This window comes from Centroberyx gerrardi, chromosome 4 (genome assembly GCF_048128805.1).
Source record: "Centroberyx gerrardi isolate f3 chromosome 4, fCenGer3.hap1.cur.20231027, whole genome shotgun sequence".
Taxonomy (NCBI): Eukaryota; Metazoa; Chordata; class Actinopteri; order Beryciformes; family Berycidae; genus Centroberyx; species Centroberyx gerrardi.
Window position 1 is genome coordinate 24,239,446 of NC_136000.1, and position 25,403 is coordinate 24,264,848.

The following is a 25,403-nucleotide window of genomic DNA, read 5'->3' on the forward strand; positions in this document are numbered from 1 at the left end:
GGGGGGGGGGGGGGGGTATGTGATTGAAGTCAAACAGTGGGAGTGTTTTGCTGTAAGCTCGCAAAATATTTGCTATCATAGATGGCATGATGGCACTCCCCTCAGGGAGTTTCAACAGTGCAACACCTATCCGCTGTGTTTAAGTCACAAAGACCGATACGGTACAAAGAAACATGCCTTAAACTACTGAAAACTGCTTCAATGCACAACAGTTTTATTATGTTGATACAGCACCGCAGCATGTACACCGGTGGAGAGAAGCCTTTCACTCAACTTCATTCAAATTCCATACCCTTTCTTTTACGTTTTTCTGATAACTCTTTTGCCTCAGTGAGCTAAAGCAAGGTGTGATGACAACAGAGGCGATGTTTTTTTCTCTCTTTCTCCCACAAGGATTCCGCCTTTTCCTCTGTTCCCCTCAAAGCTTAGGCCTCGAGGCATCAGCTTCTCTCGGAAACACCTGGCAGTCCCGTCCACATCTGCTGCATCTAGTTTGAATATTTCAATACGCAACCCGATTTAAATTAAGCCATAGAAGCAGGCTGTCAAGAATATAGAAGAGCTACAAAGTCTGGCATGTTCTCATGTAGCATGCTCTCACCAAAGCTCTCCGAGGGACGTAGATAGGCCGAGAGAGAATGAGAGAGAGAGGGAGAGAGAGAGAGAGAGAGAGAGAGAGAAAGAGGGGGAGAGAGAGAGGGGGGGGGGGGATCAATGATGAACAACAAATGCAGAGTGATGTTTGAGTCTCTTTTCTGCAGAGTGAAACCACAACTTTATGCCATCAAAACCAAAAGACAGGCTACGTCAGCATTGTGAACAGCAGGAGGCAGAATCTGATCTGCACTGTCTACGTGAATGTCTGAAATATGAAACGATCAGAGAAATATGCTACGCAAAATATGAAAGCGCAATTCCAATTTTCTCCAACCTCCCCAATTCCTCAAAACTCCCAGTGGAGCCTGGAGAGGAGGAGCAAATATCTCTACTTGCTGCCAAATTCATCTCATCTTGTTATATGTTCAGAAACAATATAGCCCAATAACACTACACTGTGCACAATATTATTTTTAACTATGAATTCATGTCTTGTATTTACTGAACATAGTGCATTGACTGTTTTATAAAGCATCTATTGTATCCAATGAGTTTCTGCAGCTACTGCCTTCATGACTGTTAGTCCTGGAACACTGTAAATGTTATGGATTTTAACATTGTATTTATTTCTTTTTCATGTGATATGCTTTGGCAAAACTCGTTTCTATTCGATTCGTGCCAATAAAGCTCATTTTCAATTGAATTGAATAATTCTCCACCCTCAAAACCACACATACTACCCGTACCTCTGATCTACAGGATCAAGGCTTTCCTGAGAGTCCTGCTTATCGACTGATGTGTTTTTCTTTTCAGTACACATTTCAGATGTGAACATGTTTACAAGATTAAGACTGCTGCATTAACTTTCTGCATATTAAAATCACACTCTGGGTATGAAATTATCACAAGCACGGCCAGAAATTTCAATTTCTACACTATACTTTTCATTTTCCACACACAATTTGAAAGGAGGCTGAAGGAGAAGGATTTCACAGCAACGTACCATAAGAAAGCTGCTGTAGTGTCCAAAAGTCCTTAAGTTGCAACCTTAACAACTGCAAGATTCCTTAATATGATAATAGCCCTGTTTGTCTTTAGATATGATAAGAGAGACAAACAAGATCCCAAATACTCCACGTCTTTTAATAGAAATGCCTCGGTTTCCAAACTTGCACTTGTAAAGCCGCTGTACATGATTTTAAAAGCCTTGTTACTCTTCATTATCATCATGAATATATCTGAGGAATGGTAAATTATTGAAACTTTAATGTGCTCTTATTTTAGCAAACACAAATGCCCTTGAAATATCAGTTTGCATTTAGTTATGTGTGGGTTTCTCTCCTGTTTCCCAAACAGATTAACAGAGTCACTGATCTGAAATGTTCCTCATTACATCAAAGGTAAAGCAAACCCTTGGGATGAGAAAAAGATATAAATAGATGGGTCTTTGTAAGGAGAGAGATTGAACGAAAGATGGAAGGTGAAAAGGAGTGGGGGAGTTAAAAATATGGAGAAGATAGAAAATGATAGAAAGGATCTTTCATTCAGCTGGCCGCCTGGCAAGATAAAAAATAATCCTGCTTCTGAAAGGTGTTGAAAGAGTCACAAAGGCTCTCCCTGGTGTATCGCAGTACAAAATAGCCCCCCTGCTCTCCTAAGGTATAATTCAATCTCCTTTTGTCTGCCATTGATGGCACTGTTGCTAGGGCCAACAGAAAACTAGGCTTACCTTTCTGCCCTACTACTTTTCTAATGCTTCAGATTTGGCCACACGGTGTCTGAGATGCACTGAGAACTGAACAATATCATCAAGAGAACAACTGTGTTTAATTGCTGTAGAGGTGTGTTTTTTTCTCAATAAAACAAGTTCTGTTATATCCATTGCAGTTCTAAGTTATATTGGAAATCATGCCATGACCAGCACCTATCAAGTTGCTGCAGCAAGGTGTCATCAAATGTGAATATGGGAAGAGAAATACTGTCAGCTAAGGTATCGTAAGGAGTAGATACATTCAGTGCACAGTGAAAGCATCATCATAACATTATTTATGACATATTTTGCTACACTTAGTCCTTGTTTCCATGCACATTAGATGATGGTCAAGTACTGTAATTCATGTGTGTGCACATTTTGAGACATTAAAGGAATAGTTCAATGAAAATGTTGTTATCTTCTCATCCCCATGTCAGCTGAAACTCCATTGAAGTTCATAGGACCACCAAACATATATTTCTCAAAGTAGTGTTGATAGGGCCATCTTTTTATAGCTCCAAAATAACATAAAATGTCCATCAAATTTCTCCAACCAGCTCGCGCAGCATAATCCAAGTGTTGTGTAGCCAAACAATTGCACTGTGAGACCAAAAGTCCAATATTTACCTCATACAGTAGTAGCGTTTCCATCAAGCCAGTTTATGCGACAATTGAAGTTTCAAATGGGAATAAGCTGAATGGAAACAAATCCCCAATAATCGTAAGAACGGTTTTACGTTCGCTTGAGGTGGATTTGTTTGTCTGTTGATAAAGAGGTTATTCAAAAAATAGCGTTGGAAGCGTATTTTGCTAATTAATAATGACGTAGGGTTACATATTTCCGCTGTCACCCTGTATTCTGCACATTATTACTTTTCTGATGGCAAGTAACTCTTGGAAAGCTCTCTCCATTGTGAACTTGTCTCACCCCCCACACACGCAAACCTACTTATTCGCTTAAAAAAGTCCTTTCCAAAAGTCTGATTAGAATTTACGCAAAATCTGAATGGAAACATAGCTACTGACAATGCCTGGTTCCAGAAAGTATCAACAGTCAGTGAGGAAAATATAGGAGATAATGAAATAAATATTAGACTGTAAAAAGATGGCCCCTACTAACATCAACAGTCTGGGAGAAGGCTGAGCTGGAACTGCAGGGGTTAACTCACTGTGTGGTTGGTGTCCCTATGGACTTCAGTGGAGTTTGGACTGACAAGAGGGTGAGGAGATAATGACCGCATTTTCATTCCGGGGTGAACTATCCCTTTAAATTATGAATTTGTCTTTTTTCCCTGTACAGGTCTACTTCCCTCCAGACAGCCCTCTAATGATCTAGCGGCCCATTTCAGTCCATTTCCTGTCTTTTATAGTCAGCGTCAGTCCATTTCACTATACATGCTGGGAGTGTTTCCGCCTCTAGCCACTGCCAGTCTTTCTGCCCGTGTCGGCGGCTGAAAAGCGGAGCTGCCCCGGTACTGAGGCAGAGTGCATTATGGGTCACGCCACGTGCCTCGGCGGGTGGGCGGACAGCCTGAATTAGCGGCGGTAATGCCTTGGGCTGAGCAACAGGGCACCCGCTGCCTAATCAGGTTATCCGGGAGGAGGGGTGCAGCGGTGTGACTGCAGGGGTTTGAGGGGGTAGCTGGAAGGACAGCGGGACGGTGACACAGCTCTCAGAGCAGAATGGTCCTGACCTAGAAGCTTAAAGACAGGAAGAACTATTGAACACAACAAAAGAAAATCTCTCTGAACTTGAAGCATTACTGTAAGAATAGCTACAAAGAAAGTTTGAAATTTCTCTTTTTTTCCCCCCATTTTTGCAGAGGTTATGTAGACTTGAATATGTAGTCGGAAAACTCAGAGTAGCTGTTTGAGTAACCAAGCAACAGCTTCAACGGGGGACACATATGCACGATTTAGCGGGAGAGTGTTGTCAATATAGTTAACTAAACAATTATGCATGTGAAATACCAAAATATAGACCACAGGTGTTATCAGTGGAGTGCACTGGTGCGTGACCCCGAGGCACGAAAGTGTTGTGGTCATATTTCTTATAGGTAAGAGCTATTACAGAGGCGAAAGGTTTGTTTACCCGGGGTGTGGGTGGTGGTGGGAGTGGTGTGTGTGTGTGTCCTTTATCTGCTGCCCACATACAGGGACTAAGTGCACATCAGGCCTGTTTTCCTGTGTGCATGGCAGCATAGCCTGCTCTCCAAAGCTCAGGAAATTACAGTCCAGCCAAGCAGAAAACAGGAGTGGGATTTGGACAACAGGCTTCACCTGTCTCAGGCCTCATAAAGTTACACCTGCTGTAAATGAAGGGTGTGTCTGTTTGTGTGTGAGCATGAGTGTGTGTTTGTATGTGCATATACAGTATGTACATGTGCGTATGTGCATGTACTTCCTATTGGTTGAACTACTAGCCCAGACAGATTGTTATTAGCCCAGTAATAACAATGTGATATTAAAATTTAACAAGGCTGTGTCATAAAATGATAAACATTGATATACAGTACCAGTCTTGTTTTGGTCACATCACACTTTATTTTTTACTATTTTTCACATATTAGAATAATAGTAAAGACATCAAATCTATGAAATAACATAAATGGAATTGTGCAGTGACCAAAAAAGTGTTAAACAAATCAAAACTATCTTATATTTTAGATTCTTTAAAGTAGCCGCCCTTTGCCTTGATGGAAAGGCAAAGGCTTTGGAAAGAAATTCATACATGGGCATCAACTTCTTTTCAAACTTATTTATATTTGTCTAAAAAACAAATTTCAAGCATTTAAGCATTGAGATAAAAATAGTGTTAAGATAATGAAAAACAAAGAAAATGAAATGAAATGAAATGAAAATGCAGATTTTATAAAAGAAACAAAAGCAGACAAAAACCAAAGTCCAAATTCTGAATATCCACTCTACTCCTCTCATCCCCTATTCTCCTCTCCTCCCTTCCCTCTGTTCCCCTCTCCTTTCTTCTTCTCTCTCCCCCTCTCCCCGCTGTCAGCCTGTCAGTACACAGCCATTCCTCTCTCCCAACTGTCCAGCTGTCTAAATAAAAAATCTTTTTTTTCTCCATGTTTCCACCATTTCTTAGCTGGAGGTGATGGTGGTGGTGGAGGCACATTGCCTCAAAATCGATGCATGCATTTTGCTTTGCGGTTCTGTTAGCAAACAGAGAAAGTGTGTTTGCTTTATTTGACCTCAGCTGAGCTTCGTTGGTGTCCACACTGAAGCTACAGTGTGTGTTCTGACTGACTTGACGGAAGCAGTGACACTCTCTCGGGAGATAGCATGCTGGTGTCTTAAGTAAATGTTTAATTATGGGATTTCTTTATAGTTTTAAGGTCAGAACATCTCACTTGCCAACCGGCCTAGTTCTCGTTCTATTTCTGGACTCGCCCGTTCCCTAAATCACTCGTCTCGGCTGAGCAGGCGCGTTTGACTTCTAGCCCTGTAGATGACATCATACATGCACACATTGGAGCATGCAGTACGTGTTTGAGTGTACACACACACACACACACACACACACCCTATGTAACTACCAGCAGGTCTAACCACTGGATCTCCCTGTTATCACAAAGTCACTGTTCTTACACCTCAGCAACTTCACGGATTAATCAAAAATCCTCCCTCTCTGACACGTAAAAAGGAGAAAACAGCCACAGAGGAGCAGGTAAAAGCCACGAGGACAGACAGAAAGGGAAGCAGCGACTGTAAAAATTGATTAAACAACAAGTTTGTACAGGCATCAGTCAGGTCTGTGTTCCCTGTGCTGTGAGGTATAAGGATTCTAATCAAATCCCGCAAAGTCACTGAATTAGCAAATTGTGGGAATTATGTGTAATTTCTGTCTGTCTGCAAAAATGAAAGGCTTAAAGCAATTTAATGCTTGTAGAGTTAAGAAGTTTAATGCATATCTGAGAGAACCTGTCGTGAAATGCTTTAATAACATCTGTGTATGTGCTCAGAGGAGGTAAGTATGTCATCTGCTCTTTTTGGGGGGAATTGTATTGATCCAGAGCAATTGCAAACAAGCAGTAGAAAAGCCAATTTTAGGGATGTTGTGGGTCGAGGAGAAGGCCAACAAACCGTCGACTGACAAGCCATCTCCCCCCGTCCCCCCTTCACACTACAAAACCCATGCGCTTCAGGCTATGTAAGCAAGAGCCTAATTAGTGCTGAAATAGTTTTCAAATGCAAGTAAATAAAATACGAGCGTTTAGATTTTCTAACTGGTACTCTGCCAGTTTTCTTGGCACTCGGAGCTGTGTGTGCCGTATTGTGCATGGGTCTTGGCATGGTGTGTCTGGTGTGTTTGGAGGAAAAAGAGGCTGTCTTGGGTATGCGGTCATGTCGCTTGCACACAGCTCCTTACTCAGCCGCAGGAAGAAGTCACACCAGCTGATCTTAAGTGCCGTTTGAATAGACCGTGTGCAGTGGCGACTGCATTGTCCAGAATGTTGTAAAACACCGCCACGGGACAACAGCAAAAGGTAGCAGCTTTCGCTGTGTACATGGATCCATAACGGTTTATGCTATTCTCCGTTTTCAACATCGGGGCGCTGGATTTTGGAGCAGACTTCTGTGTGTGTCCACAACATGGCACTTATTTTCGCTGCTTCCTCATCACTCCCAATACAATAGAATTCTCCTCTGATTTATCTATCTTAAACTGGAAGGCTAATTGCTGTAATGGTGGCGACGCTCATCACGGTTTTGACTGCAAGGGAGGGGGGAGTGCGGGAGGCTGTTCTCACAACAGACCACACAACATAAATGTGCAAAGCAATGATAATAAACGATATAGACTTGCATGCATGATTCAATTATTAATATTCCATCCTATATACATAAGTTTATTGTCCACAAAATAAGACAAAACAAGTTTGGTGTCACCATAAGAATGAGTCACTGGCACAGTGCTTCTGACTCTGTTTCCATGGGAACGACCTGTCACAGCATGCTGTCATTTGATGGCTGCTCTGGCAAAAGGGGGTAAATATAAGTAGTATAATGCAATTATACTGGTTTGTACAGAAAGAAGAAGTCATGGAGGGTGAGCGCTGCACATTCATTGAAAGCTGAGATATTTAAATTCCAAAATTCAAAACAGCTGTCAATTGACAGCTTGGCCTTTCTGGTGCTAAGGTGGGTCCATATGGTCTTTAGCGAGCCCTTCCTATGTCACTGTGTACTGTGGCATGACAGACAGGAGAGGAAAAAATGAAATGAAAGAGGGAGAGAGGGAACAGAGTGTGCTGCCTTTCAGATCTGCTGTCAAAGGACATCACAAGGGAGGCTGCGGCTTTCTACTGCAACTCACAGGCTGCAGCACTGGGCTCAAAGGCACACAGCCCACAGGACACCGGCCAAAAACCTGACCCACAACAAATAATTGGACTTATTTATTTATCTTGTTCAAAACATATGCTGGTTTCCTCTGCCAAAGACGACATTTAAAGATAAACAAATGATAAAAGTGCACCCATCTCCGAGCGGGGTGATGTCATTAAACGTCAAATGTCAAAGTCGCCGATCAGAACGACCGCCACGCGCTGCTGTGGCATCAAAATCCTTGAAACTCAACTTTCTTTTCTGGAAAGTTGATATAATCCTTTGTCTGTGGAAATGTCATAAACCTGAGGCTCATGAAGACTATTGAAAACCACATATAATTTTAAAAATGCATGCTTGTCGCCCGGAGAAACAGGCTCTGTTTTTTTTATCCATCGGCATCGCATGCTATCGAGGCATCTCAGAGCCTGTGTGGATATCAGAAAGAAACACAACTAGGACAAATGTTAACTTATGATAAACAATTCAGTGGTCAAACAACGTCGGCTGCACTGTTTGTAGTGGTTAATAGAAGCACTGTATGCTTTCTGTCTGCCTCAAATTTCAGCATCGCCAATGCAAGCACGCACAGACGACTCACTACACTTATTGTTGCGATGACCTGCATTACTGAGGGTCATCTCTCTACCTGTGTAAACAAGACTGTTATTTATCGCTTCACGTTCTACCCTTCCTCCGTTCTAAGCCAATTAGAGCTCTTCCCCGTCACTCTCGACCCGACCCGGGCTCGCCGTAACCACGGTGATAAAGCCCCGCGCTCCTCTCTCTCTCTCCCCCTCTCTCTCTCTGCTCCCCTCTCCCTTCCTCTCCATTTTCCATCTCATTAACATTCATTTTCACCCTAATTGAGCTTAATAAGAAAATAATGTTTGACATTAAATCCTTGTGAACATGTGGCCCAGCTGATCGCTGTGTCTGTTTGTTCTTCCGCGGCAAATGTTTACTTTGCTAGAGGTTTGTTTGTTTGCCTTGCTTGGCTCTGTGGTTCCTGTAATAGCCTATTTGGAATCCCCAGTTTCCATCTGTCTCGCGCTGACCCCTCGCTGTTGTTATGCCGCAGTTATGCTACGGTTTTCTAAAGCATCTTTTTCCGTGGTTTCCGTTTTGTTAGTACGTGCACCGGCGACGGTTTCTGCATCCGTACATTCTAAAAGCCGAGCCTCCGAAAAACCCCGGCCGCTGCATTTGGATAGCGAGGCAGTCGACTTTATCGATTTCATCTTTTTCAAAGCCACTGCCAATAATATTTTGATATGTAGTGACCTTGCGGGGAGGGTGGAGCATCTCTCTGCCAATAGCAATCAATCATCATTACACTGTAAGAAAGGGGGAAGAAGGAAAGGTGCGAGCGGAAGGAGGGAGGGCCTGTCCAATATAACCTTGGCTGTCTGCACAACAGAACATTGATGCAGTGTATTGACAAAGTCACTAAAGGGAGAGTACACAGCTTAAGCACACATAAAAGCAAGGCATGGGGTCTTGAGCACAGCACCTCCGGAGGGCCCGTATTGACTAGCAGTCAGCTGGACAGACAATAGATTGACGCATAAGGCCGGACGAGAGGGATCACACTCTGAGGAGAGAAAGATAGAATCTATATCCAAAAGAAGTGCCTTCAGTGGAAACATCATGGTGTTCTATGATCTGATTACTCTTGATGGATAACAGACTTGACATTTACTGACATTTGCTACGAATGTTTGACATTACAGGTTTAGATACTTTAAAAGAAAACCATCAGGGAATGGAGATTTGTGTCGTGATAATTTTACACGTGGGCGTCCCGGCGTGATCAATCAGCGCAAACGCAAAATGTTACGCCAGAAATGGACATCTCAGGCACCGACACGCACTTTCCTGCATGTGGGTGATGTATGACCGTGCATACGGTATATTTAACAGGCATTTCCTACATGAAAAAAAGGCTTTGCCGTAAGAAAGAGAAAGACGCCAGGCTGCCAGTTCCACTTTCCCTTTAAGCTGTCTTTAGGGCAATGGAGATTTTAATCTACCTCTGAATATTTCATGTTTCATCGCCACACAAGCCATTAGCTACAGTGGGAGAGGAGACTGGAACGACATCCGAGGACCACTGGGCACTATAAAAAGGGATACTGTCTTCATTCTCTGCACAGTGTCGAGCCATCAATAAAAAGCCAAAGCCACATTTGATTGCGGACCTTTGTCCTGAGTTTCTCCTAATGATAAGAGGAGAGACCAAGATACCGCGCGGGGCAAGAGAGAGGCAGGGAGGGAACATGAAGCCTGCACGTGTGTGTGTGTGTGTGTGTGTGTGTGTGTGTGTGTGCGAGCAAGTGCATGTGCACATGTATGTGCATGGAGCGCCTTGGCGGCTTGTCTTCAGGGATCACGACTATTAGATTGGAAATGATGACCATAATTAGTATTGGCCAGAACACAATGAAAGGCATAATTGATGTTAGAAGCTAATTTACTCCAGGCCATGGAAACAATGACATATTGGACCGGTCCAGCTTTCCACTGTGATGGAATTATATAGTCATTAACCGAAACCTTCAATTAAATCTCACTGCACTTTTATGGTGAAGCCAAAATCACACTTTGGAAGATAGAGGTGACTTTTGGATAGGAGGCTTAAATGATGCAATTTAAATGATAGGTCACCTGTCAGCTGCACAATAAAAAAACACTTGAAAAATGCATTTGGTGTGGTTTGCGCTAAAGAGGTGTATACTCAAACATGCTTGAAAGCCGCAGCACATGCTCATGCACACACACACACACACACACACACACACACACACACACACACACAGAGCACACACACAGAGCACACATCAGTGTGTACCTAGGGTCTTGACAACATTAGGAGGTATAATGTCACCGAGTCAATGCTGAGCAAATAGCTGGTACATACAGTTGTTAGATCAGCAGCCCTCAGTGCTCCTCACTGGCTCATTAACTCCCTGACTTACCTCACTTCTCTCTCTCTTTCTCCCTTTCCCTTTTCTCCCCTCTTTCCATTCATACCCTTCTACTTCCTTCCTTCCTTCCCTCTCTCTCCGCCTCCTCCTCCCCTCCCACTGAAGTGAGCCGACACTGCGGGGTCGATGGCAGAGGGGTTGGCAGAGAGCTTTGCTGCGCTTGTGACCGAGGTGTCAGATTTTCCCCCTCCACTTCCACGCGTCCGGCGGCGGCAGGGCGATACTCTGCCTATCCGTACGGGCGAGTAAGCTCATGCGCTCATGTGTCAGGGACGGCGAGCACGGCGGCGAGTATGAAGTGATGCCTGTGGTCGAATGAGGAGGCGGCGGCAATCCAACACCTCTCATGGAGTGAGGGTATTCAGTGTATCCGCATGCTGCTCTACCTTTCTGCTTCTCTTCTGAATTTCAGGCTCCTCTCTTTTTCCCATACTTCCCTCCTCCCTTCCCTTCTTTCTTCTCCCCTCTCGTCTGTTTCAGCTCTGTCATTGTGTCGTTTAGCGGCTCTGTGCTGAGCTAAACTTTTCCACGCCGAACAGAGCTGAACAGAGCGAAATCTTAATGAGGAACGTCCCCAGACCCCCGTTCTCTCTTTGTCTTCTTCCCCCGAGTCCTCCGTGCCAACTGTTGTTGGACCCAAATAACTTTATTTCACTGAGCTGAACATTTGGAGGATAAGAGCAAGAACTATTAGATAAGCTTTCTGGGCAAGACACCACAGGTGGACCGGAATATTCTGTTAACTGCTTTATTCAAGACTCGGCCGTAGGGTGTCAAAGGTGCGTGTAGACATCTTAACCCCAATTAGACCTTAACTGGAGTACGGCCCATGCATGTAAACGTAGCCATCGAAGCGCCAAAGCAGAGATAAAAGAGAAAAAAACATGCGATCATGTGTGTCTCCTCCTTCCCTCCTTCCCTCCCACCCCCTCCACTCTCCTCCTCTCACATCTGTTGGTATTTACGGAGTGAATTATTTCGGAGTCTTTACAAAAGCCAGTTAGCTTATCAACAGCTTGCACCCAGCTCAGCGCCCCCTAACTCACGTCTAGTTTCGGAAAATAGGATAAGATCAATTGTTCGACTTAAAAAGTAGACTCTCTCCGTCTCCCCCCTTTCTCTCTGTTCTTGGGGAAATGCTTTCGTCAGGCAGACAAACCCCCAAGGCGCCGAGCTCGGCAGGCACCTCAAACGGGCTCTAATGCTCTTTTATCATGAAGAGAAAAAAAAAAAAAAAAAAAAAAACACAGCAACTTCTAACTGATATCATCAATTCACCCAAGAGGAAAGAAGTCCATCCCCTCTTAAAACACACTGCCAATATATGCATAGTCGGGGCAGAATCAAAGTGCGCTTGCACAAATCAACAGCGCCGACGATCTGCTCAGTTATCTCCATACGCCAGCGGCTTGCCAGGCGAACGCACGGATCAGGGCGGTGCGGGCGAGGCGGTGAATTTTGAAGAGATTAATCAAAGTCTCCGTAAAGGTGTTTGTTCTTCAGATTCTTCGGCGTAACTTGACCGAGATGAAAGGGAAATAACGCGAAACAGGAATTCTGTCATTAACGCGCCGATTTCAGCAGCCGGGCAAGGAAGTCAGAGAAAGAGAGAGAGAGAGCGCACAGGTGGATAGAAAGAGAGATGCACACACATACACACACACACACACACACACACACACTGACCTGGTAGGAGTCGATGGCCTCGCGGTCCAGTGAGCGGCTGACTGACACGTCTCCTGTGCCCATGTTGATGGTGAAGAGACCTTTGGGATCCTGGTCAGCGCCGTGGCCCGTCAGTCGAAAGATATAGTTCCCCGGCTTCTCTGCTGAAATCACCTGCACACACACACACACATAAATGACTCCAACAATTGTAATTGTGTTCATACCGTCTGAAACAACATGAATTACTGGTTCTACAGGTTTTTTCTTTTTCGAAAACCAAAGCACCGTATAATTAAAAACTGTTTTTCTTCAAAATTGTTGATACATATTTCAGTAAGATGAGCTTACTGTGTCTAGAATGTTGATGCAAATCCCTGATTGCTACCAATTAAAAATTTATTTCAGACAAGACTTTGATTTGATTGCATCAGTTGGCAAATTTGACTCATGTAAAATTAGAAAGTTTGGATCTTCTCCCAGAGCATTAGGGCTTACTCTAACCACTTGCTGATGCATGGGAGGATTTCTTCTAGATAAGCAGAGTGGGACAGTTAAATAAATAATATAATTACCCCATGCCTCAATAATTAATTGTGAACTTCAGGTAGGTTATCAGTTTTTTTCAAAGGCTCTTGTCTTTAGGCTGTGAGAGGAAGTTGTGGAACCAAACAACAACCAACTGCTGTGAACTGAGCTCCCGGTCATGTTTCTGACCTCTCGCATTGCCAACTCACCTGGCTGACAATCCTGTTCTATTTTAAGAAGGGATGATCTGACCTGGGAAGTTTGGGATTGATGTACTCACATGAGACTGCCATATAGCCAGCAGCGTCCACAGGTAGCCCAGCATCAGGAACAGGCAGGTTAGAAGACAGGACAACACACAGAAAACACACCAGAGATTTAGATTCACACTCCAAAAAACACAAAAGCAACAGCAGCCAAGGTCTTGCAGATCAGCATAGATGTTGACTTCAGGTCAGATATTAGAAAGGGAAAAATGATAAAAATGCTGAAAACCAAAAGTTGCTGCACATTTTTGTGCAGAAAACTTCACGTATTGAACCTATTGTAACAGGTTTTCTGCTTTAAAATAATAAAACAATCCATGCATACACAGAATACAGCATGTTTACTTTTCCCCTAAACAATCCTTGATGCCCTGCCAGGTGATGTATGGTTTAGTGTTCAGTAGTACAACTTGTTGTTACCAAGTCACACATCTGTCACTGGAATAATCCCTGACAACTGCAAGCATTTTGAGCATGAAGAATTTCCCTTAAGCATCTTCTCTATGGTGCAACTGCCAATCTCCACACACACACACACACACGGCCATCACCGCTCCTGTCGCCCTACTGAGCCTCAGCGCTGTCGTGTGTGCGTGAAGGATCTAAACGCTCTCTCTCGGCGCTGTGCCTCGGCATCAGATGGGTGCCAGGAGGTCATCTTTAATGAGCGGGCGCTTTACACGCTGCGCGGGGCGGCGGCTAAACTGAAGCCGTTTCTACTCCCCACTTGAAAGTGCAAGGGAGATGAGACTCCACTGTTACAAGCCTACGCCAGACAGAGCTCAGGCCCTTACAGCCTCTCCGCCGCTCTCGCTCCGCCATTTATCTCCGAGGCCCGCTTCATCTTTCTCCACCACTCCCTCTCTCTTCTCGGGCGCTCCTCACTCCCCCGCTTGTTACTCTCTGACACGTCCATCCTCGCTTTTCCGCGAGCCATCCATCTCCCGTTCCCCGTTCGTCATTTTCCATCTCCCGGCGCCGTGTATATATATATATCGCTCTCTCGCGCGTGCCCTCTGCTTTCACCCTCTATTCATTTTGTTTGAAGGACAGAATTATCGGAGGCAAAAGTGTCAGAACCTGCCGGCCCCTTATGTAACAACAACACTACAGCTCAAGGCAACTATTCATGGATGATACCCATATCCTGTATACACTCCTGAATAGAATCCTCTTCCTCCCTCTCCTCCGCATCCTCTCCTTCCTTCCTTCTCCTCCTCTTTCTCATTCTCTTTCTTTTCCGTCTCTTCTGAGAGATTCTTGTTTTAATAGATATGAACCCAGCAGTGTCTCACTTTGCCATGGGAGCAACCCCCCACTCCTCCCACCCACCCCCAACACACACACTCACACACACACACACACACACACACACACACACACAGGTGCTACAGCAGTCTTACTGTATTACAGGACAGAGATATTTTTGAGTCGTAATCACAGTGGCAGCCAACACCTGCTGAGAGTGACAAACTGGGTCAGATGAAGAAAAAGAAAAGCGAAGAAAAAAAACAACGAGGTGCAGCTTAAGTTGGATTCACAGATGGCTTGGCGCCAAACTTGGATAGACAGGAGGGAGGAAGTGGAGGGAAGAACAACAAAGGAAAGTACAGGGGGGGGGGGGAATGAAGAGTGAAAAGGAGAGTAAGTTACACAGAGGCAGATTGAGAGAGAGAGAGAGGGGGAGAGAGAGAAAGAGAGAGAGAGAGAGAGAGAGAACAAAATCGACTGTGTGTGAGAGGGAGGGAAAGATCGCTGATAGAGACACACAGTAACTTCAGCTGAAGAGGAACTGAAGTGTCAGGAGAAGTTTGGTGTGATTAGGAGACGTCTCTGTGGGGGAGCAGTGTGATAATGTGCGCTGCGCAAACACACACACACACACACACACACACACTCACAGACTTGTGCACGTGCTGGCCTGGCACACCAACGTGCACCCAGTGGCTTTGTCTCTGCTGAGTCTGTCTCCCTGTGTGTGTGTGTGTGTGTGTGTGTGTGGGAGGCCTGATGGGAGAATCTCACCTCTTTCTATCAGCTCTCATTACCAGCCAGGCAGACATGAAAGACTGCCGGGCTCACCGTGCTGCGGAAGGATGACAGGAGGTGTGGCGCTGCTCCGCTACGCCGCGCAGCACCTCGGGACAATGTTGCGAAACAATTGTCACCTGTATGTGTGTGTGTGTGAATGCATGTATGTGCATGTGTCTTGGTATGTGTGTGAATAATACATTAAAACCTGGATAAGACACATTGTTGTCTGTGTTCCTGTTATATCTGTCAGGAGGGGAGCACTAAACCTGCCTGGGAATCACAGTTCACATCAGCATTATTTGCATGGTGTGCCGCTTGTATTGCAGCTGTGGAATTGCAATACACACGTGAGCGACACACACACACACACACACAGAGACGCTGCCATTCTCTCCGAAAAGTTGACCTGATTTGTTGTGTAGCTCACAGAAATCCGGTGAAGAGTGTCTTTCTGTGTCAAGACAAAAATCGTTGCTGTCAGTGGAGTGTACCAACAGATTGTGTAAAGATGGCCCAAAGGAGCTCTTCACACTTCTGAAACATCATCACACCGAGTCATTATCATGCACATACTGTATACACACACACACACACACACCCAACTCCAGTGTGTGTGTGTGTGTGCGTGCGTGTGCAGTAGCATCCCTCAGTGGTGCTTCAGTCATCCCTATCAAGGTCATACAGCCAGCTGCTAATGACAATCACTGGCCATGAAAGGACTCCTGGGACCAGGCCAGGCCTTTATATGTGTGTGTGTGTGTCTGAGAGAGAGAGAGAGAGAGAGAGCGCAGGGAGCATGGTGAAGAGATGGTCTGATTGTGCCCGCGCACGTGTGTCTGAGTGCATGTGTGTGTGAGAGAGCGCCTGAGTGTATAAGCGCGTGTGTATGTCTAAGTGTATGTGTGTTTATATATGCATGCCAGGCCTGGACCAGACAGCAGGTGCTCCGCCTGATTGTCCTGCCACTCTTGCCTGCTAATTAGAGGGACGAGGAGAGGTGGAGAGGCCTGGCAAAGACATGGGAGGGTGGAATCAACCAGAGTCCTCCAATGGCGCCAATTAGCCGGCTTTGATTGGTTAGCACAGGCCAGCGCTAATCATTAGCTATCAGCCACCGTCTCCTCAGCCAATCAAGTCAGGCCCTGAGGAGGACGGCGATGAAGAGGGACCCTCGTTGGGAAAAAGAAAGATAGACAACAGCAGGAAGAGTCAAGAGCGTCAATAAGCGTCTCGACTGTGTCAAGAGGGTCGAACAGGGGCTGAAAGAGAGAAGATGCATTGGGAAATAATTGCTTTTCAAAAAAATGTAGAGAGCTTTTATCAGTGCATTCCAACGTCCTTGCCTCCTCCTATGGGTTACTATTTTTTTTTATTTTTTTTTTTTTTATTTCTTTCAATGCAACAACTGAATGTGAAAATTGCAGTACTTTAGGGACAATGAGAAGACAGATTAAAGCGGGGGGAAAAAGCCCATCACAAATCACAAAAGCACCTGATCAAAACACAACAAAAAAGAGAATTAGTGAAAGGGAAGAATATGAAGGAGAATAATGAAGCCTGATTTTAATGTCCGCAGCCATGGAGAGGGGCTACCTTTGTTAGCTCGCTCAGGCAGGATGAGCAATCACTCCGTCTCCCGTAACCTCGCGCAAGGACGGCGTCTCTCGGGCGGGTTCACGCCGGGCGAATCTGCTCTTTATTGCTATCCCTTAGTTTTTTTTTTGTTTTTTTTAAGCTCTTCTCATCAAAATGGATTTCTCATCTGCGTGATGCATCTGGGAGTCCGGGCGTGCGAAATGGAGTTTTTGCCTCACACCGTTTGCACTCACTGCCGGCGAACATCCGCCACAATGTGCCTGATTAACATGTCGAAAAAACAGAGGGGAAGGGAAAGGCAGGATCGCTCTGGTCTTCCTGAGACAATTAAGAGAATCAATTACACTAAACGAACGGGGCCGCGGGCCGCCTGCGTTCCAACATCGCAACATCTCACGACACGACTTGCCCACTTCCTGCTTTGAAGTTCAGATGGTATTGAATAGTAATTTCTCTTGGTGGAAGGAAGAGAGACTGCGAAAAAAGACTGAGATAAAAAGACAGAGACGGGGAGAGAGACAGAGAATAACAAATGGAGGAAAGAAGGAAAGAAGGAAGGAAGGAACGAAGGAAGGAACGAAGGAAGGAAGAAAGAGAGAAAGAAAGAAATAGCAGTATAGCAGAAGGCAGCGAGACAGAGGCAGGGAGGCAGGGTGAAGGGGACAGACTGACAGGCAGAGCGAATCAGGATGCGCTCTGTACAGAAACAGTGGAACAAAGGTGCCAGACAGGTCTATTCTCCTTGCTATATTAGCTGGGGCTACAACCAAAGCAGGCCCTCGCTCCTCCCGCCAACAGTGCTTTATTGGAGCTGTCATGTCATGTCAGACGTGTTGTGTTGATTTGCGCGCCGGACCCCAAGGTAAGGGAGGATAAACACAGGTTGAATAACTGGCAGCTCCGCCGCCGCACGGACCTTTAAGATGCCTCTGCAGACGGAGGTCTGGGAGATTTCGCGCGGTTACGTTCGAGACAGAATATGTGATTTTATGGGACTGTGCGTTTTGGCATTGGAGCGCGGACGTTTGCACATGCTTGCTTGCGTGAATGGGAGAAACTGAATTTGTGGCGCTGGCGGACTTTTTTCGTATTAGCAAGGCTCCAGTAAGGACATGAAGGAGTGTTTTTGTCCAATCAATCACCATCAGTTTTGTAAATCAACCACATTAAACATGACACAATAAAACTCTACATAGTCTGGACGCAATCCAGATTCAATGTATATAAATGCGATGTAAAGACATGGAGTGGGAGAGTGGGGAAGAAGTATTGCAGACAGATTTAAATAATTACAGCCACAGGAGGCACACAACAGCCAATTTCATACCGAGTGTGGTCATAGAGTGATGTGATCTCATTAATTCTGGGGTTAAGAATCAACTCAAAAATCACATTGAATTGGCAACTGTAACTAGGGCTGAGCGATATATATTGAATAATAGACTAGATATCGTCTGGGATTTTGGTTATTGTAATATTGTGAAATAACTTAAATGTTACTTCTTCCTGGTGACACAATTTTCTGAACTTAATAGCCTGTTCTGGCTGAGTAAAATGAACAATGATTGGCTTTACCTGCTCATCATATCCACATTACTTATTACTGATTAGACTTTACTGATTAGTACTGATCATTACTAATGATCATTACTCATTTTCAAAATGTTCTTGTGTGTAAATATCTCATGAAAGCATGACTACTCATCCCCAAAATATCGTCACATTATCGATATCGAGGGATTCGGTCTAAAATATTGTGATATTTGATTTTGTCAATATCGCCCGGCCCTAACTGTAACCACAGCCTCAGTTCACTGACTTGCATACACACCGTACAAAAGGAATCAAGCTGGAGTCTTGATCCCAGACATGGTCCAGGTGCAAACATTTGAACTACTTGAGGTACGCTTGACTTATCTTCCTAAACAGCCTGATAAATGGACACATCCTATCAGTGGTGAGGGAAGAGGCGGTCACCAGGACAAGTACATTTAAGTGGATTTAAATGGATATGTGTGAGATGTGAGATGTGAGCTGCGGTAGCTGCTTGTGGGCCCCCAGAGGGAGGGCAGGGGAGAGACCTCTGTATCAAAACAATTCCACAGCTAGCAGGAGGTGTGACAGATACAACAAGGTGCCTACCCTTCCACTGGGAGTCCTGCTGAGACACACACACACACACACACACACACCCCCCACACGCACGTGCACGCGCACAGTCGTACGTGTCAAAGCCTGGCCCTCGCAATCTCCCATCTCCCCCGCTGCCTGCTGCCAATCTCCCCGGGAGGAGGCGGGGAGCATGAAAAATGAATGGCTGCCATATGGAAGTGGTAGGTTGCATAAGGAGAGGAGAGCTATTGGTGTGGAAAATCAATTTCGCCTGGTCTCCGATGTATAGCTTCTATCGGGTAAAATAGCCCGCATTAGGCTGTCTTCTCATGCAAAGCTGACTGCGGGGAGGGATGGAGGGAGGGATAAAGGGATGAAGGCAGGGTGGAGGGAACGTGAGAGGGAGGGATCGGAGGGAAAGAGCGACGGGACAGCGGTGGGAGAGAGAGGGAGCGAGAAAGAGAGAATAATTTGTGTGTGACATTATATGGACTGTGCATGCAATGTGCGGCTCAGTGCAGCGAGTGTGTGACGGTGCAGCCTTCTGTACCAGTAGCTGCCGTTTCAGCTCGATCCCCAGCAGGTCCGTAACACCTAGAGATAATTTGTGTCCCCTATGGGCCAAACTTATCTGCTGAGTCTGGTTCCTCTCTTCTATCTCTCTCTTTCTCTGTGCTCCTCTGTCCCTGCAGTGCGCTGGGGGAGAGATCCGCTCGTCCCTCTGTGGACTACGCTTGCCCCCCCAAAATACCACACACACACACACACACACACACACACACACACACACACACACACACACACACACACACACACACCAAACCGACTGTCCTTCACCACCGACCTGGCACCTCCAGGCCCTCACAGTGCTTCACAGGGATCATTTCGAGCGCGGTGTTGGTACGAGCTGGAGGCCCAGGCTCCGCGCTGAGTGCGGTTGTGCTCTCCAGGGTACAATTATCTATTATGTGCAGGGCTCAGTGTGGGATATCTTTTTTATGTGGGTCTCTCCGGGCATTCGGAGATGCGGTTGATCGTGCGGTGCTCAGACTTATCTACAACAAAGCGGTCTGACACACAGAGATACATCAAAGCTTTGTAACGCACAAAGAGGCAAACGCAGAGTCGTACGCACGGTCCAAAATGAAACTTTTCGGTCGACCGCGGGCTCCAAGGAGACTCTTCTGCGAAATAATTTACCCCACAATACAGAATTACCCACTGGCCAAAATTAAACAATGCATTTCCTTTGGAGGGGAAACTAATTGAGGAGGAGTTCCAGTGTCATTAGACAATGTGCAAACGGCACGCTCACAGTATCTGTGGCCAATTCTACAAGGTTCCAGCTGGCGAGTAAAATCCTTTAAAAATAAATAAATACTTGCATTAAGGTGGTGTGCCTATGAGAATATCAAGTCATGGAGAAAACACTCCCAGTCTAACACCGAGAGAAAAATTATCTAATTATATGGCAATAGTACATTTGAAAAGTACACTGTTGAGTGCTGCTTAACAATGATTGGCAAAGTGAGAGTGGTAATGTCCCCACATTAAGCCAAAAGCCCCTCTGGGAATTGTGTGTTGGTATACAATACTGTATAACACTAGTAAATACTGACATTCATTCCATCAATTATGATATATCTTTATTGGCGTAGGATAAAAAAGGTGTATTTCAATTATAGAAACAAAGAATTTCCATGCGAATCATGGAATTTGAAAGAGCAAAAGGCAACGTGTGCCGTCTTAATGACAGCAGGCCTGCTAACGCTTCAGTATGGCGAAGGATTAAAATGGTTGTGAAATACGGCTTGATGCATAGCCTGTCAAACAGTGATGCTATACACTAATGCAGATTACTTTTTCCCTCCTCGGGCTTTGTTGATGGGAACTGAAAGAACACTAATCTGTCTTCATTTGGCAACTTTTGTTTTCATCAACAAAACACATTTGTCACTTTGCTCCAGGTCCTGAGTATGTCCATAACGAGTGGAACATGAAAATGCCTAGAATTTCATACTTAGCTCAGGCGTACACACGTGTTTCATCATCATACATGTGTTTCATCATCAATCACCTGTAGAAAGGCAACAAAATGTAAATGTGATTTGCAATACCCCCTTACTTCATTAGCATGTAGTGTAGCCTCGAAAAATCAAGTGGTCATTTTTTTTATGTTCAGATTTGTGCAAAGACATGTAATTCCAGAATATTTTCAACACACACACACACACACACACACACACACACACACACAGTCACACACACACACAGTCACACAACAGTAGGTAGAAAGTTAAAAGCAGCAAAGACAATATTTGAAGTGTCATGAAATAATCCCATCCTTTCATTTAATGGGAATATAACCTTCAGCCTGGCCTCCTCTATCTGTGGCTGACACTCAACATTTCTAAACCCTCAGAATGTGGTTCTCCTACGTTTCCCTAAGCTGGAATGAACACAAACACTTAATCAACGTCGCATCGCGTTGCCTCAAGGAATTTGCTGTGCCGCTTTCGCTAATTTGCAATGCCTGTCCCTAAATTGTGTTCAAGTGCTCAAATTTTCTCCCCCTGACCTTGTGTAATGAGTTGAGCTTAAATATAAAATATGGAAATCTGTGCCTGTATCCATCAAGATATTCACAGCACAGGGGCCCATTTAAGATTACTGACCAGGTCTATTCGAGCTACTCTTTTATTAATGCCTGAAAGACAAAACTGATTACCGAAAACACACACACACACACACACACAGCTCGTGCCCCTCTATTAAGCTGCAGATAATGGAAGCTTTCAGTATGTTTCCTTCATCACAGTTCAATTACGCTTAAATGTACTGGCAACAAACAAATAACACCAATATCAAATGACCTCGACAGGTGTTCACTCTAAATGATCAAGTGATATTGTTAGGGGAAGAAGCGAGTACTCTCCTTTTATTACTTAATAAACCATGAATGCATACATCAAAGCAAGGGCATCAAGGATCTCTTTTCAGCAAGCAAATCCATTAAAAGTTCACCACTCATTCATTACATAAACACCATCTACTTGGTTGTGATGCTGGGCAAATCTTAATGGGAATCTTCATCAGAAAAACATTCTGTTAGTTTTTACGCTATTCTGGAGGCGTGAACCACAGCGTTTGAAAGTAAATAGCAAGAAAAAAAAAAAATATTATGGTTTTCTTGCTTGCTTGTTTGTTAAAGTACAACAGGCAGTCTATTAATGTCAGCCAGATCAAGAGTAAGAGTTCAAATTTCCCACAAATATATTGGACCAAGATCAGTCCTTTGATTGTCCATTGTGTATTTATGGAGTCAAGATGATCTGTCTCACATGCCAAGACTCTTGTCCACACTTTTATTCAGATGATATTAAAGGGGAATCGCTCTCCATTGAACAATTGGCACGTCATTCTTATGGCCCAGGACAGCTGTCAGTAGAAATAGCATGCCACCTTCAAAAAGAAGCCACTATATTTTTCTTGTCTTTTAATTTTATTTTCTGTTCAAGCAGGAGCAAGGGGGCGGGCATCAGCTTCCAACCTCTTTGATTGAGTCACATAAGTTATAAACTGCTACAGGTTAATGGGCTTTGACAGAGTTTAACTCCATGGATTTGCCAGCTAAATTCAATCTATGTGTGGGTAATGACATGAGTAAGCGTGCTCCTTTTGCGCAAGTAAATGTGAACAACCTTCTGTTGCAAGAGGGCCAACCAACACCATGGCAAGGGCATTCATTTTACATGCAAATCATAGCTAACATTAGGTGAGCTAACTATCCCTGTTGTTGTTATTGCTATTACAAACTAAAGATTTGCTTAAATTGTGATTTAATAGCTTTTTTGTTTTAGTTTCATGTCTGAATTTACTCCTGCCACAGTGCCTTGCCTCATGTTTTCAACAGACAGCCATATGCTTTGTGTGTTTGGTTGGCAATACCAGTTGTTTTGTACTGTAGCCAAAATTACATTAGCTGTAACAACAACTCGACAGCTGTCTGTGGCTTCAATGGTTTCAATTTCAGCACTTTTGCAGATTTGCATGTTTTGATGTTATAGTGTGGATAACCTTCCCCTACAGTACATTGGCCTCATATCACATAACAAGGTGAAGGTTAACCAAACATTAGAATTAATTTGCTGTTTAATGAACTTTTATCTGATCATATTAATTAATGAGATCACAGAGAGCCAAGCTCAACTGAAACTGAAATCCCACAAGGTCAAATGACTTTCTGAAATAAAATGAACTGTACGATAAGGCCACCAAAAGTCATCGGATGGGAGAAAATGGTCATAGGTAATATTTTGCTTTTAGATTATATCTACAGTGGACCTATAGCAAATCAATGCAAATACATTGTGTTAACACTAGATCAATGAGTAGAGTAGATCAATGAAAACCAAGTACCCTCCCAAAACATTTGGTTCCAGAATAGGTTTACAGATGTATTCGATGCTTGTCTGAACCTTTCCATCAACGTGATCTTTATATAATCATAGCATTATTATACCTAATCAAGAAAAGGTTCCCTATTCTTGAGTGGATACTGACACAGTCAGCTTTTTTATCTTTTCCAATTAATTCTCTACAGAGCTGTGTAGCAGTGTAACATCACAGATTAGGAGGCAGGTCAAGCTATTCTCTTGTTTCAGGCTAAGTAAGACGGTAATGAACATTCACGAAACTGACCAAGCTGTCACAGGCCATAAGAACAGCATATTCAGAAGCGTTACAATAACGTACCTATTGAATACTTGATTCTGTGCCTTGGGCAAATTTATCTCCATGGAGCGCATTTAGAATGCGAAATACCCGGCTCCACTTTCATTTTCCCCTCACAAAAACACAGCAGCGTTCCCCTTTAACACTAAGATGCTGTTGGGAAATCAAGCCCAAGTGAGTGAACAATGAGGCCGTGCGTTTCTTACCCTGCCAATGTTCCTGGGAAAGGGAGCTCTCTGGTTTTCAGTGACGATCATAGGAGGGACCAGCAGGGATCTCTTAGACCTGTAGGGCAGCGTCTGGCCGAGACCCAGGATGTCCTGCAACACAGAGGAGCCATTTCATTAAACTTCAGACTCAACATTCTGGCTGTTTGTCTATTATTTGTCTTCTCATGTCACACAATGGGGGGAAAAAATCAGTAGTTGTCCCGCACAACCCTAAAAGTTGCTTGTTGGCATTGTTAGCATCCAAAGAGCTAAAGAGCAAGCTTCCTGCTAGTCATAACCATTAGTTGTACTGAGCAATGCTATTAAAATACCATCCCCAACACACACACACACACACACACACACACACACACACCACTACAAGCAGTTAAATATGCATTTGAGAACTTGAGAAAAATGCTGAAATGAGTTACTCCTGGAGCAGTTCCCAATGCCTGTCTTGTGGCAAAGAGTAGTGTGTAAATAAGTAAGGACATTTAAAAAGGGCTGAGCACCTGCATCTAGCAGGCAGCAGAGGAGAGGAGAGGAGAGAGAGGAGAGGAAAGGAGGAGAGAGGAGAGGAGAGGAGAGGAGAGGAGAGGAGAGGAGAGGAGAGGAGGAGAGAGGAGAGGAGAGGAGGTGAGGGGAGGGGAGGGGAGAGGAGAGGAGGGGAGGGGAGGGGAGAGGAGAGGAGAGGAGGGGAGGGGAGAGGGGGGAGAGGAGAGGAGAGGAGAGGAGAAGGAGGAGAGGAGAGGAGAGGAGAGGAGAGGAGGAGAGAGGAGAGGAGAGGAGGAGAGGAGGTGAGAGGAGGGGAGGGGAGAGGAGAGGAGGGGAGGGGAGAGGAGAGGAGAGGAGAGGAGGGGAGGGGAGGGGAGAGGAGAGGAGAGGAGGGAGAGGAGAGGAGGGGAGGGGAGGGGAGAGGAGAGGAGAGGAGGGGAGGGGAGAGGGGGGAGAGGAGAGGAGAGGAGAGGAAAGGAGGAGAGAGGAGAGGAGAGGAGAGGAGAGGAGGAGAGAGGAGAGGAGAGGAGGAGAGGAGGTGAGAGGAGGGGAGGGGAGAGGAGAGGAGGGGAGGGAGGGGAGAGGAGAGGAGAGGAGGGGAGAGGAGAGGGGGGGAGAGGAGAGGAGAGGAGCGGAGAGGGAGGGGAGGGGAGAGGAGGGAGAGAGGAGAGGGGGGGGAGAGGAGAGGAGAGGAGCGGAGAGGAGGGAGGGAGAGAGGAGGGGAGAGGAGAGGGGGAGAGAGAGGAGAGGAGAGGAGAGAGAGGAGAGGAAGGGAGAGGAGAGGAGAGGAGGGGAGGGGAGGGAGAGGAGAGGAGGGCAGAGGAGAGGAGGGAGGGGAGAGGAGGGGAGAGGAGAGGAGAGGAGAGGAGAGGAAGGGAGAGGAGAGGAGAGGAGGGGAGGGGAGGGGAGAGGAGAGGAGGGCAGAGGAGAGGAGAGGAGGGGAGGGGAGAGGAGAGGAGAGGAGAGGAGAGGAGAGGAGAGGAGAGGAGAGGAGAGGAGAGGAGAGCAAAATGAGCAAACCTCAAATTGTATGTCCTCTGACATGAACTAACTGTCCCTGCTGCTTTTGTTGCAATTT

The 25,403-nt window shown here is 45.1% G+C and overlaps 1 protein-coding gene across 1 annotated transcript in view; it reads right to left on the reverse strand.

Annotated features, from left to right (window-relative positions):
• Window positions 1–25,403, reverse strand: part of cdh13 (cadherin 13, H-cadherin (heart)) — a 221,948-nt gene that overhangs the window by 167,391 nt on the left and 29,154 nt on the right. Inside the window, exons 4-6 of the mRNA XM_078283279.1 lie at window positions 23,825–23,938; window positions 13,157–13,162; window positions 12,370–12,522 (exon numbers count right to left, since the gene is read on the reverse strand). Coding sequence (XP_078139405.1) covers window positions 12,370–12,522; window positions 13,157–13,162; window positions 23,825–23,938 — 273 coding nt within the window. The remainder of the gene's footprint in view (window positions 1–12,369; window positions 12,523–13,156; window positions 13,163–23,824; window positions 23,939–25,403) is intronic.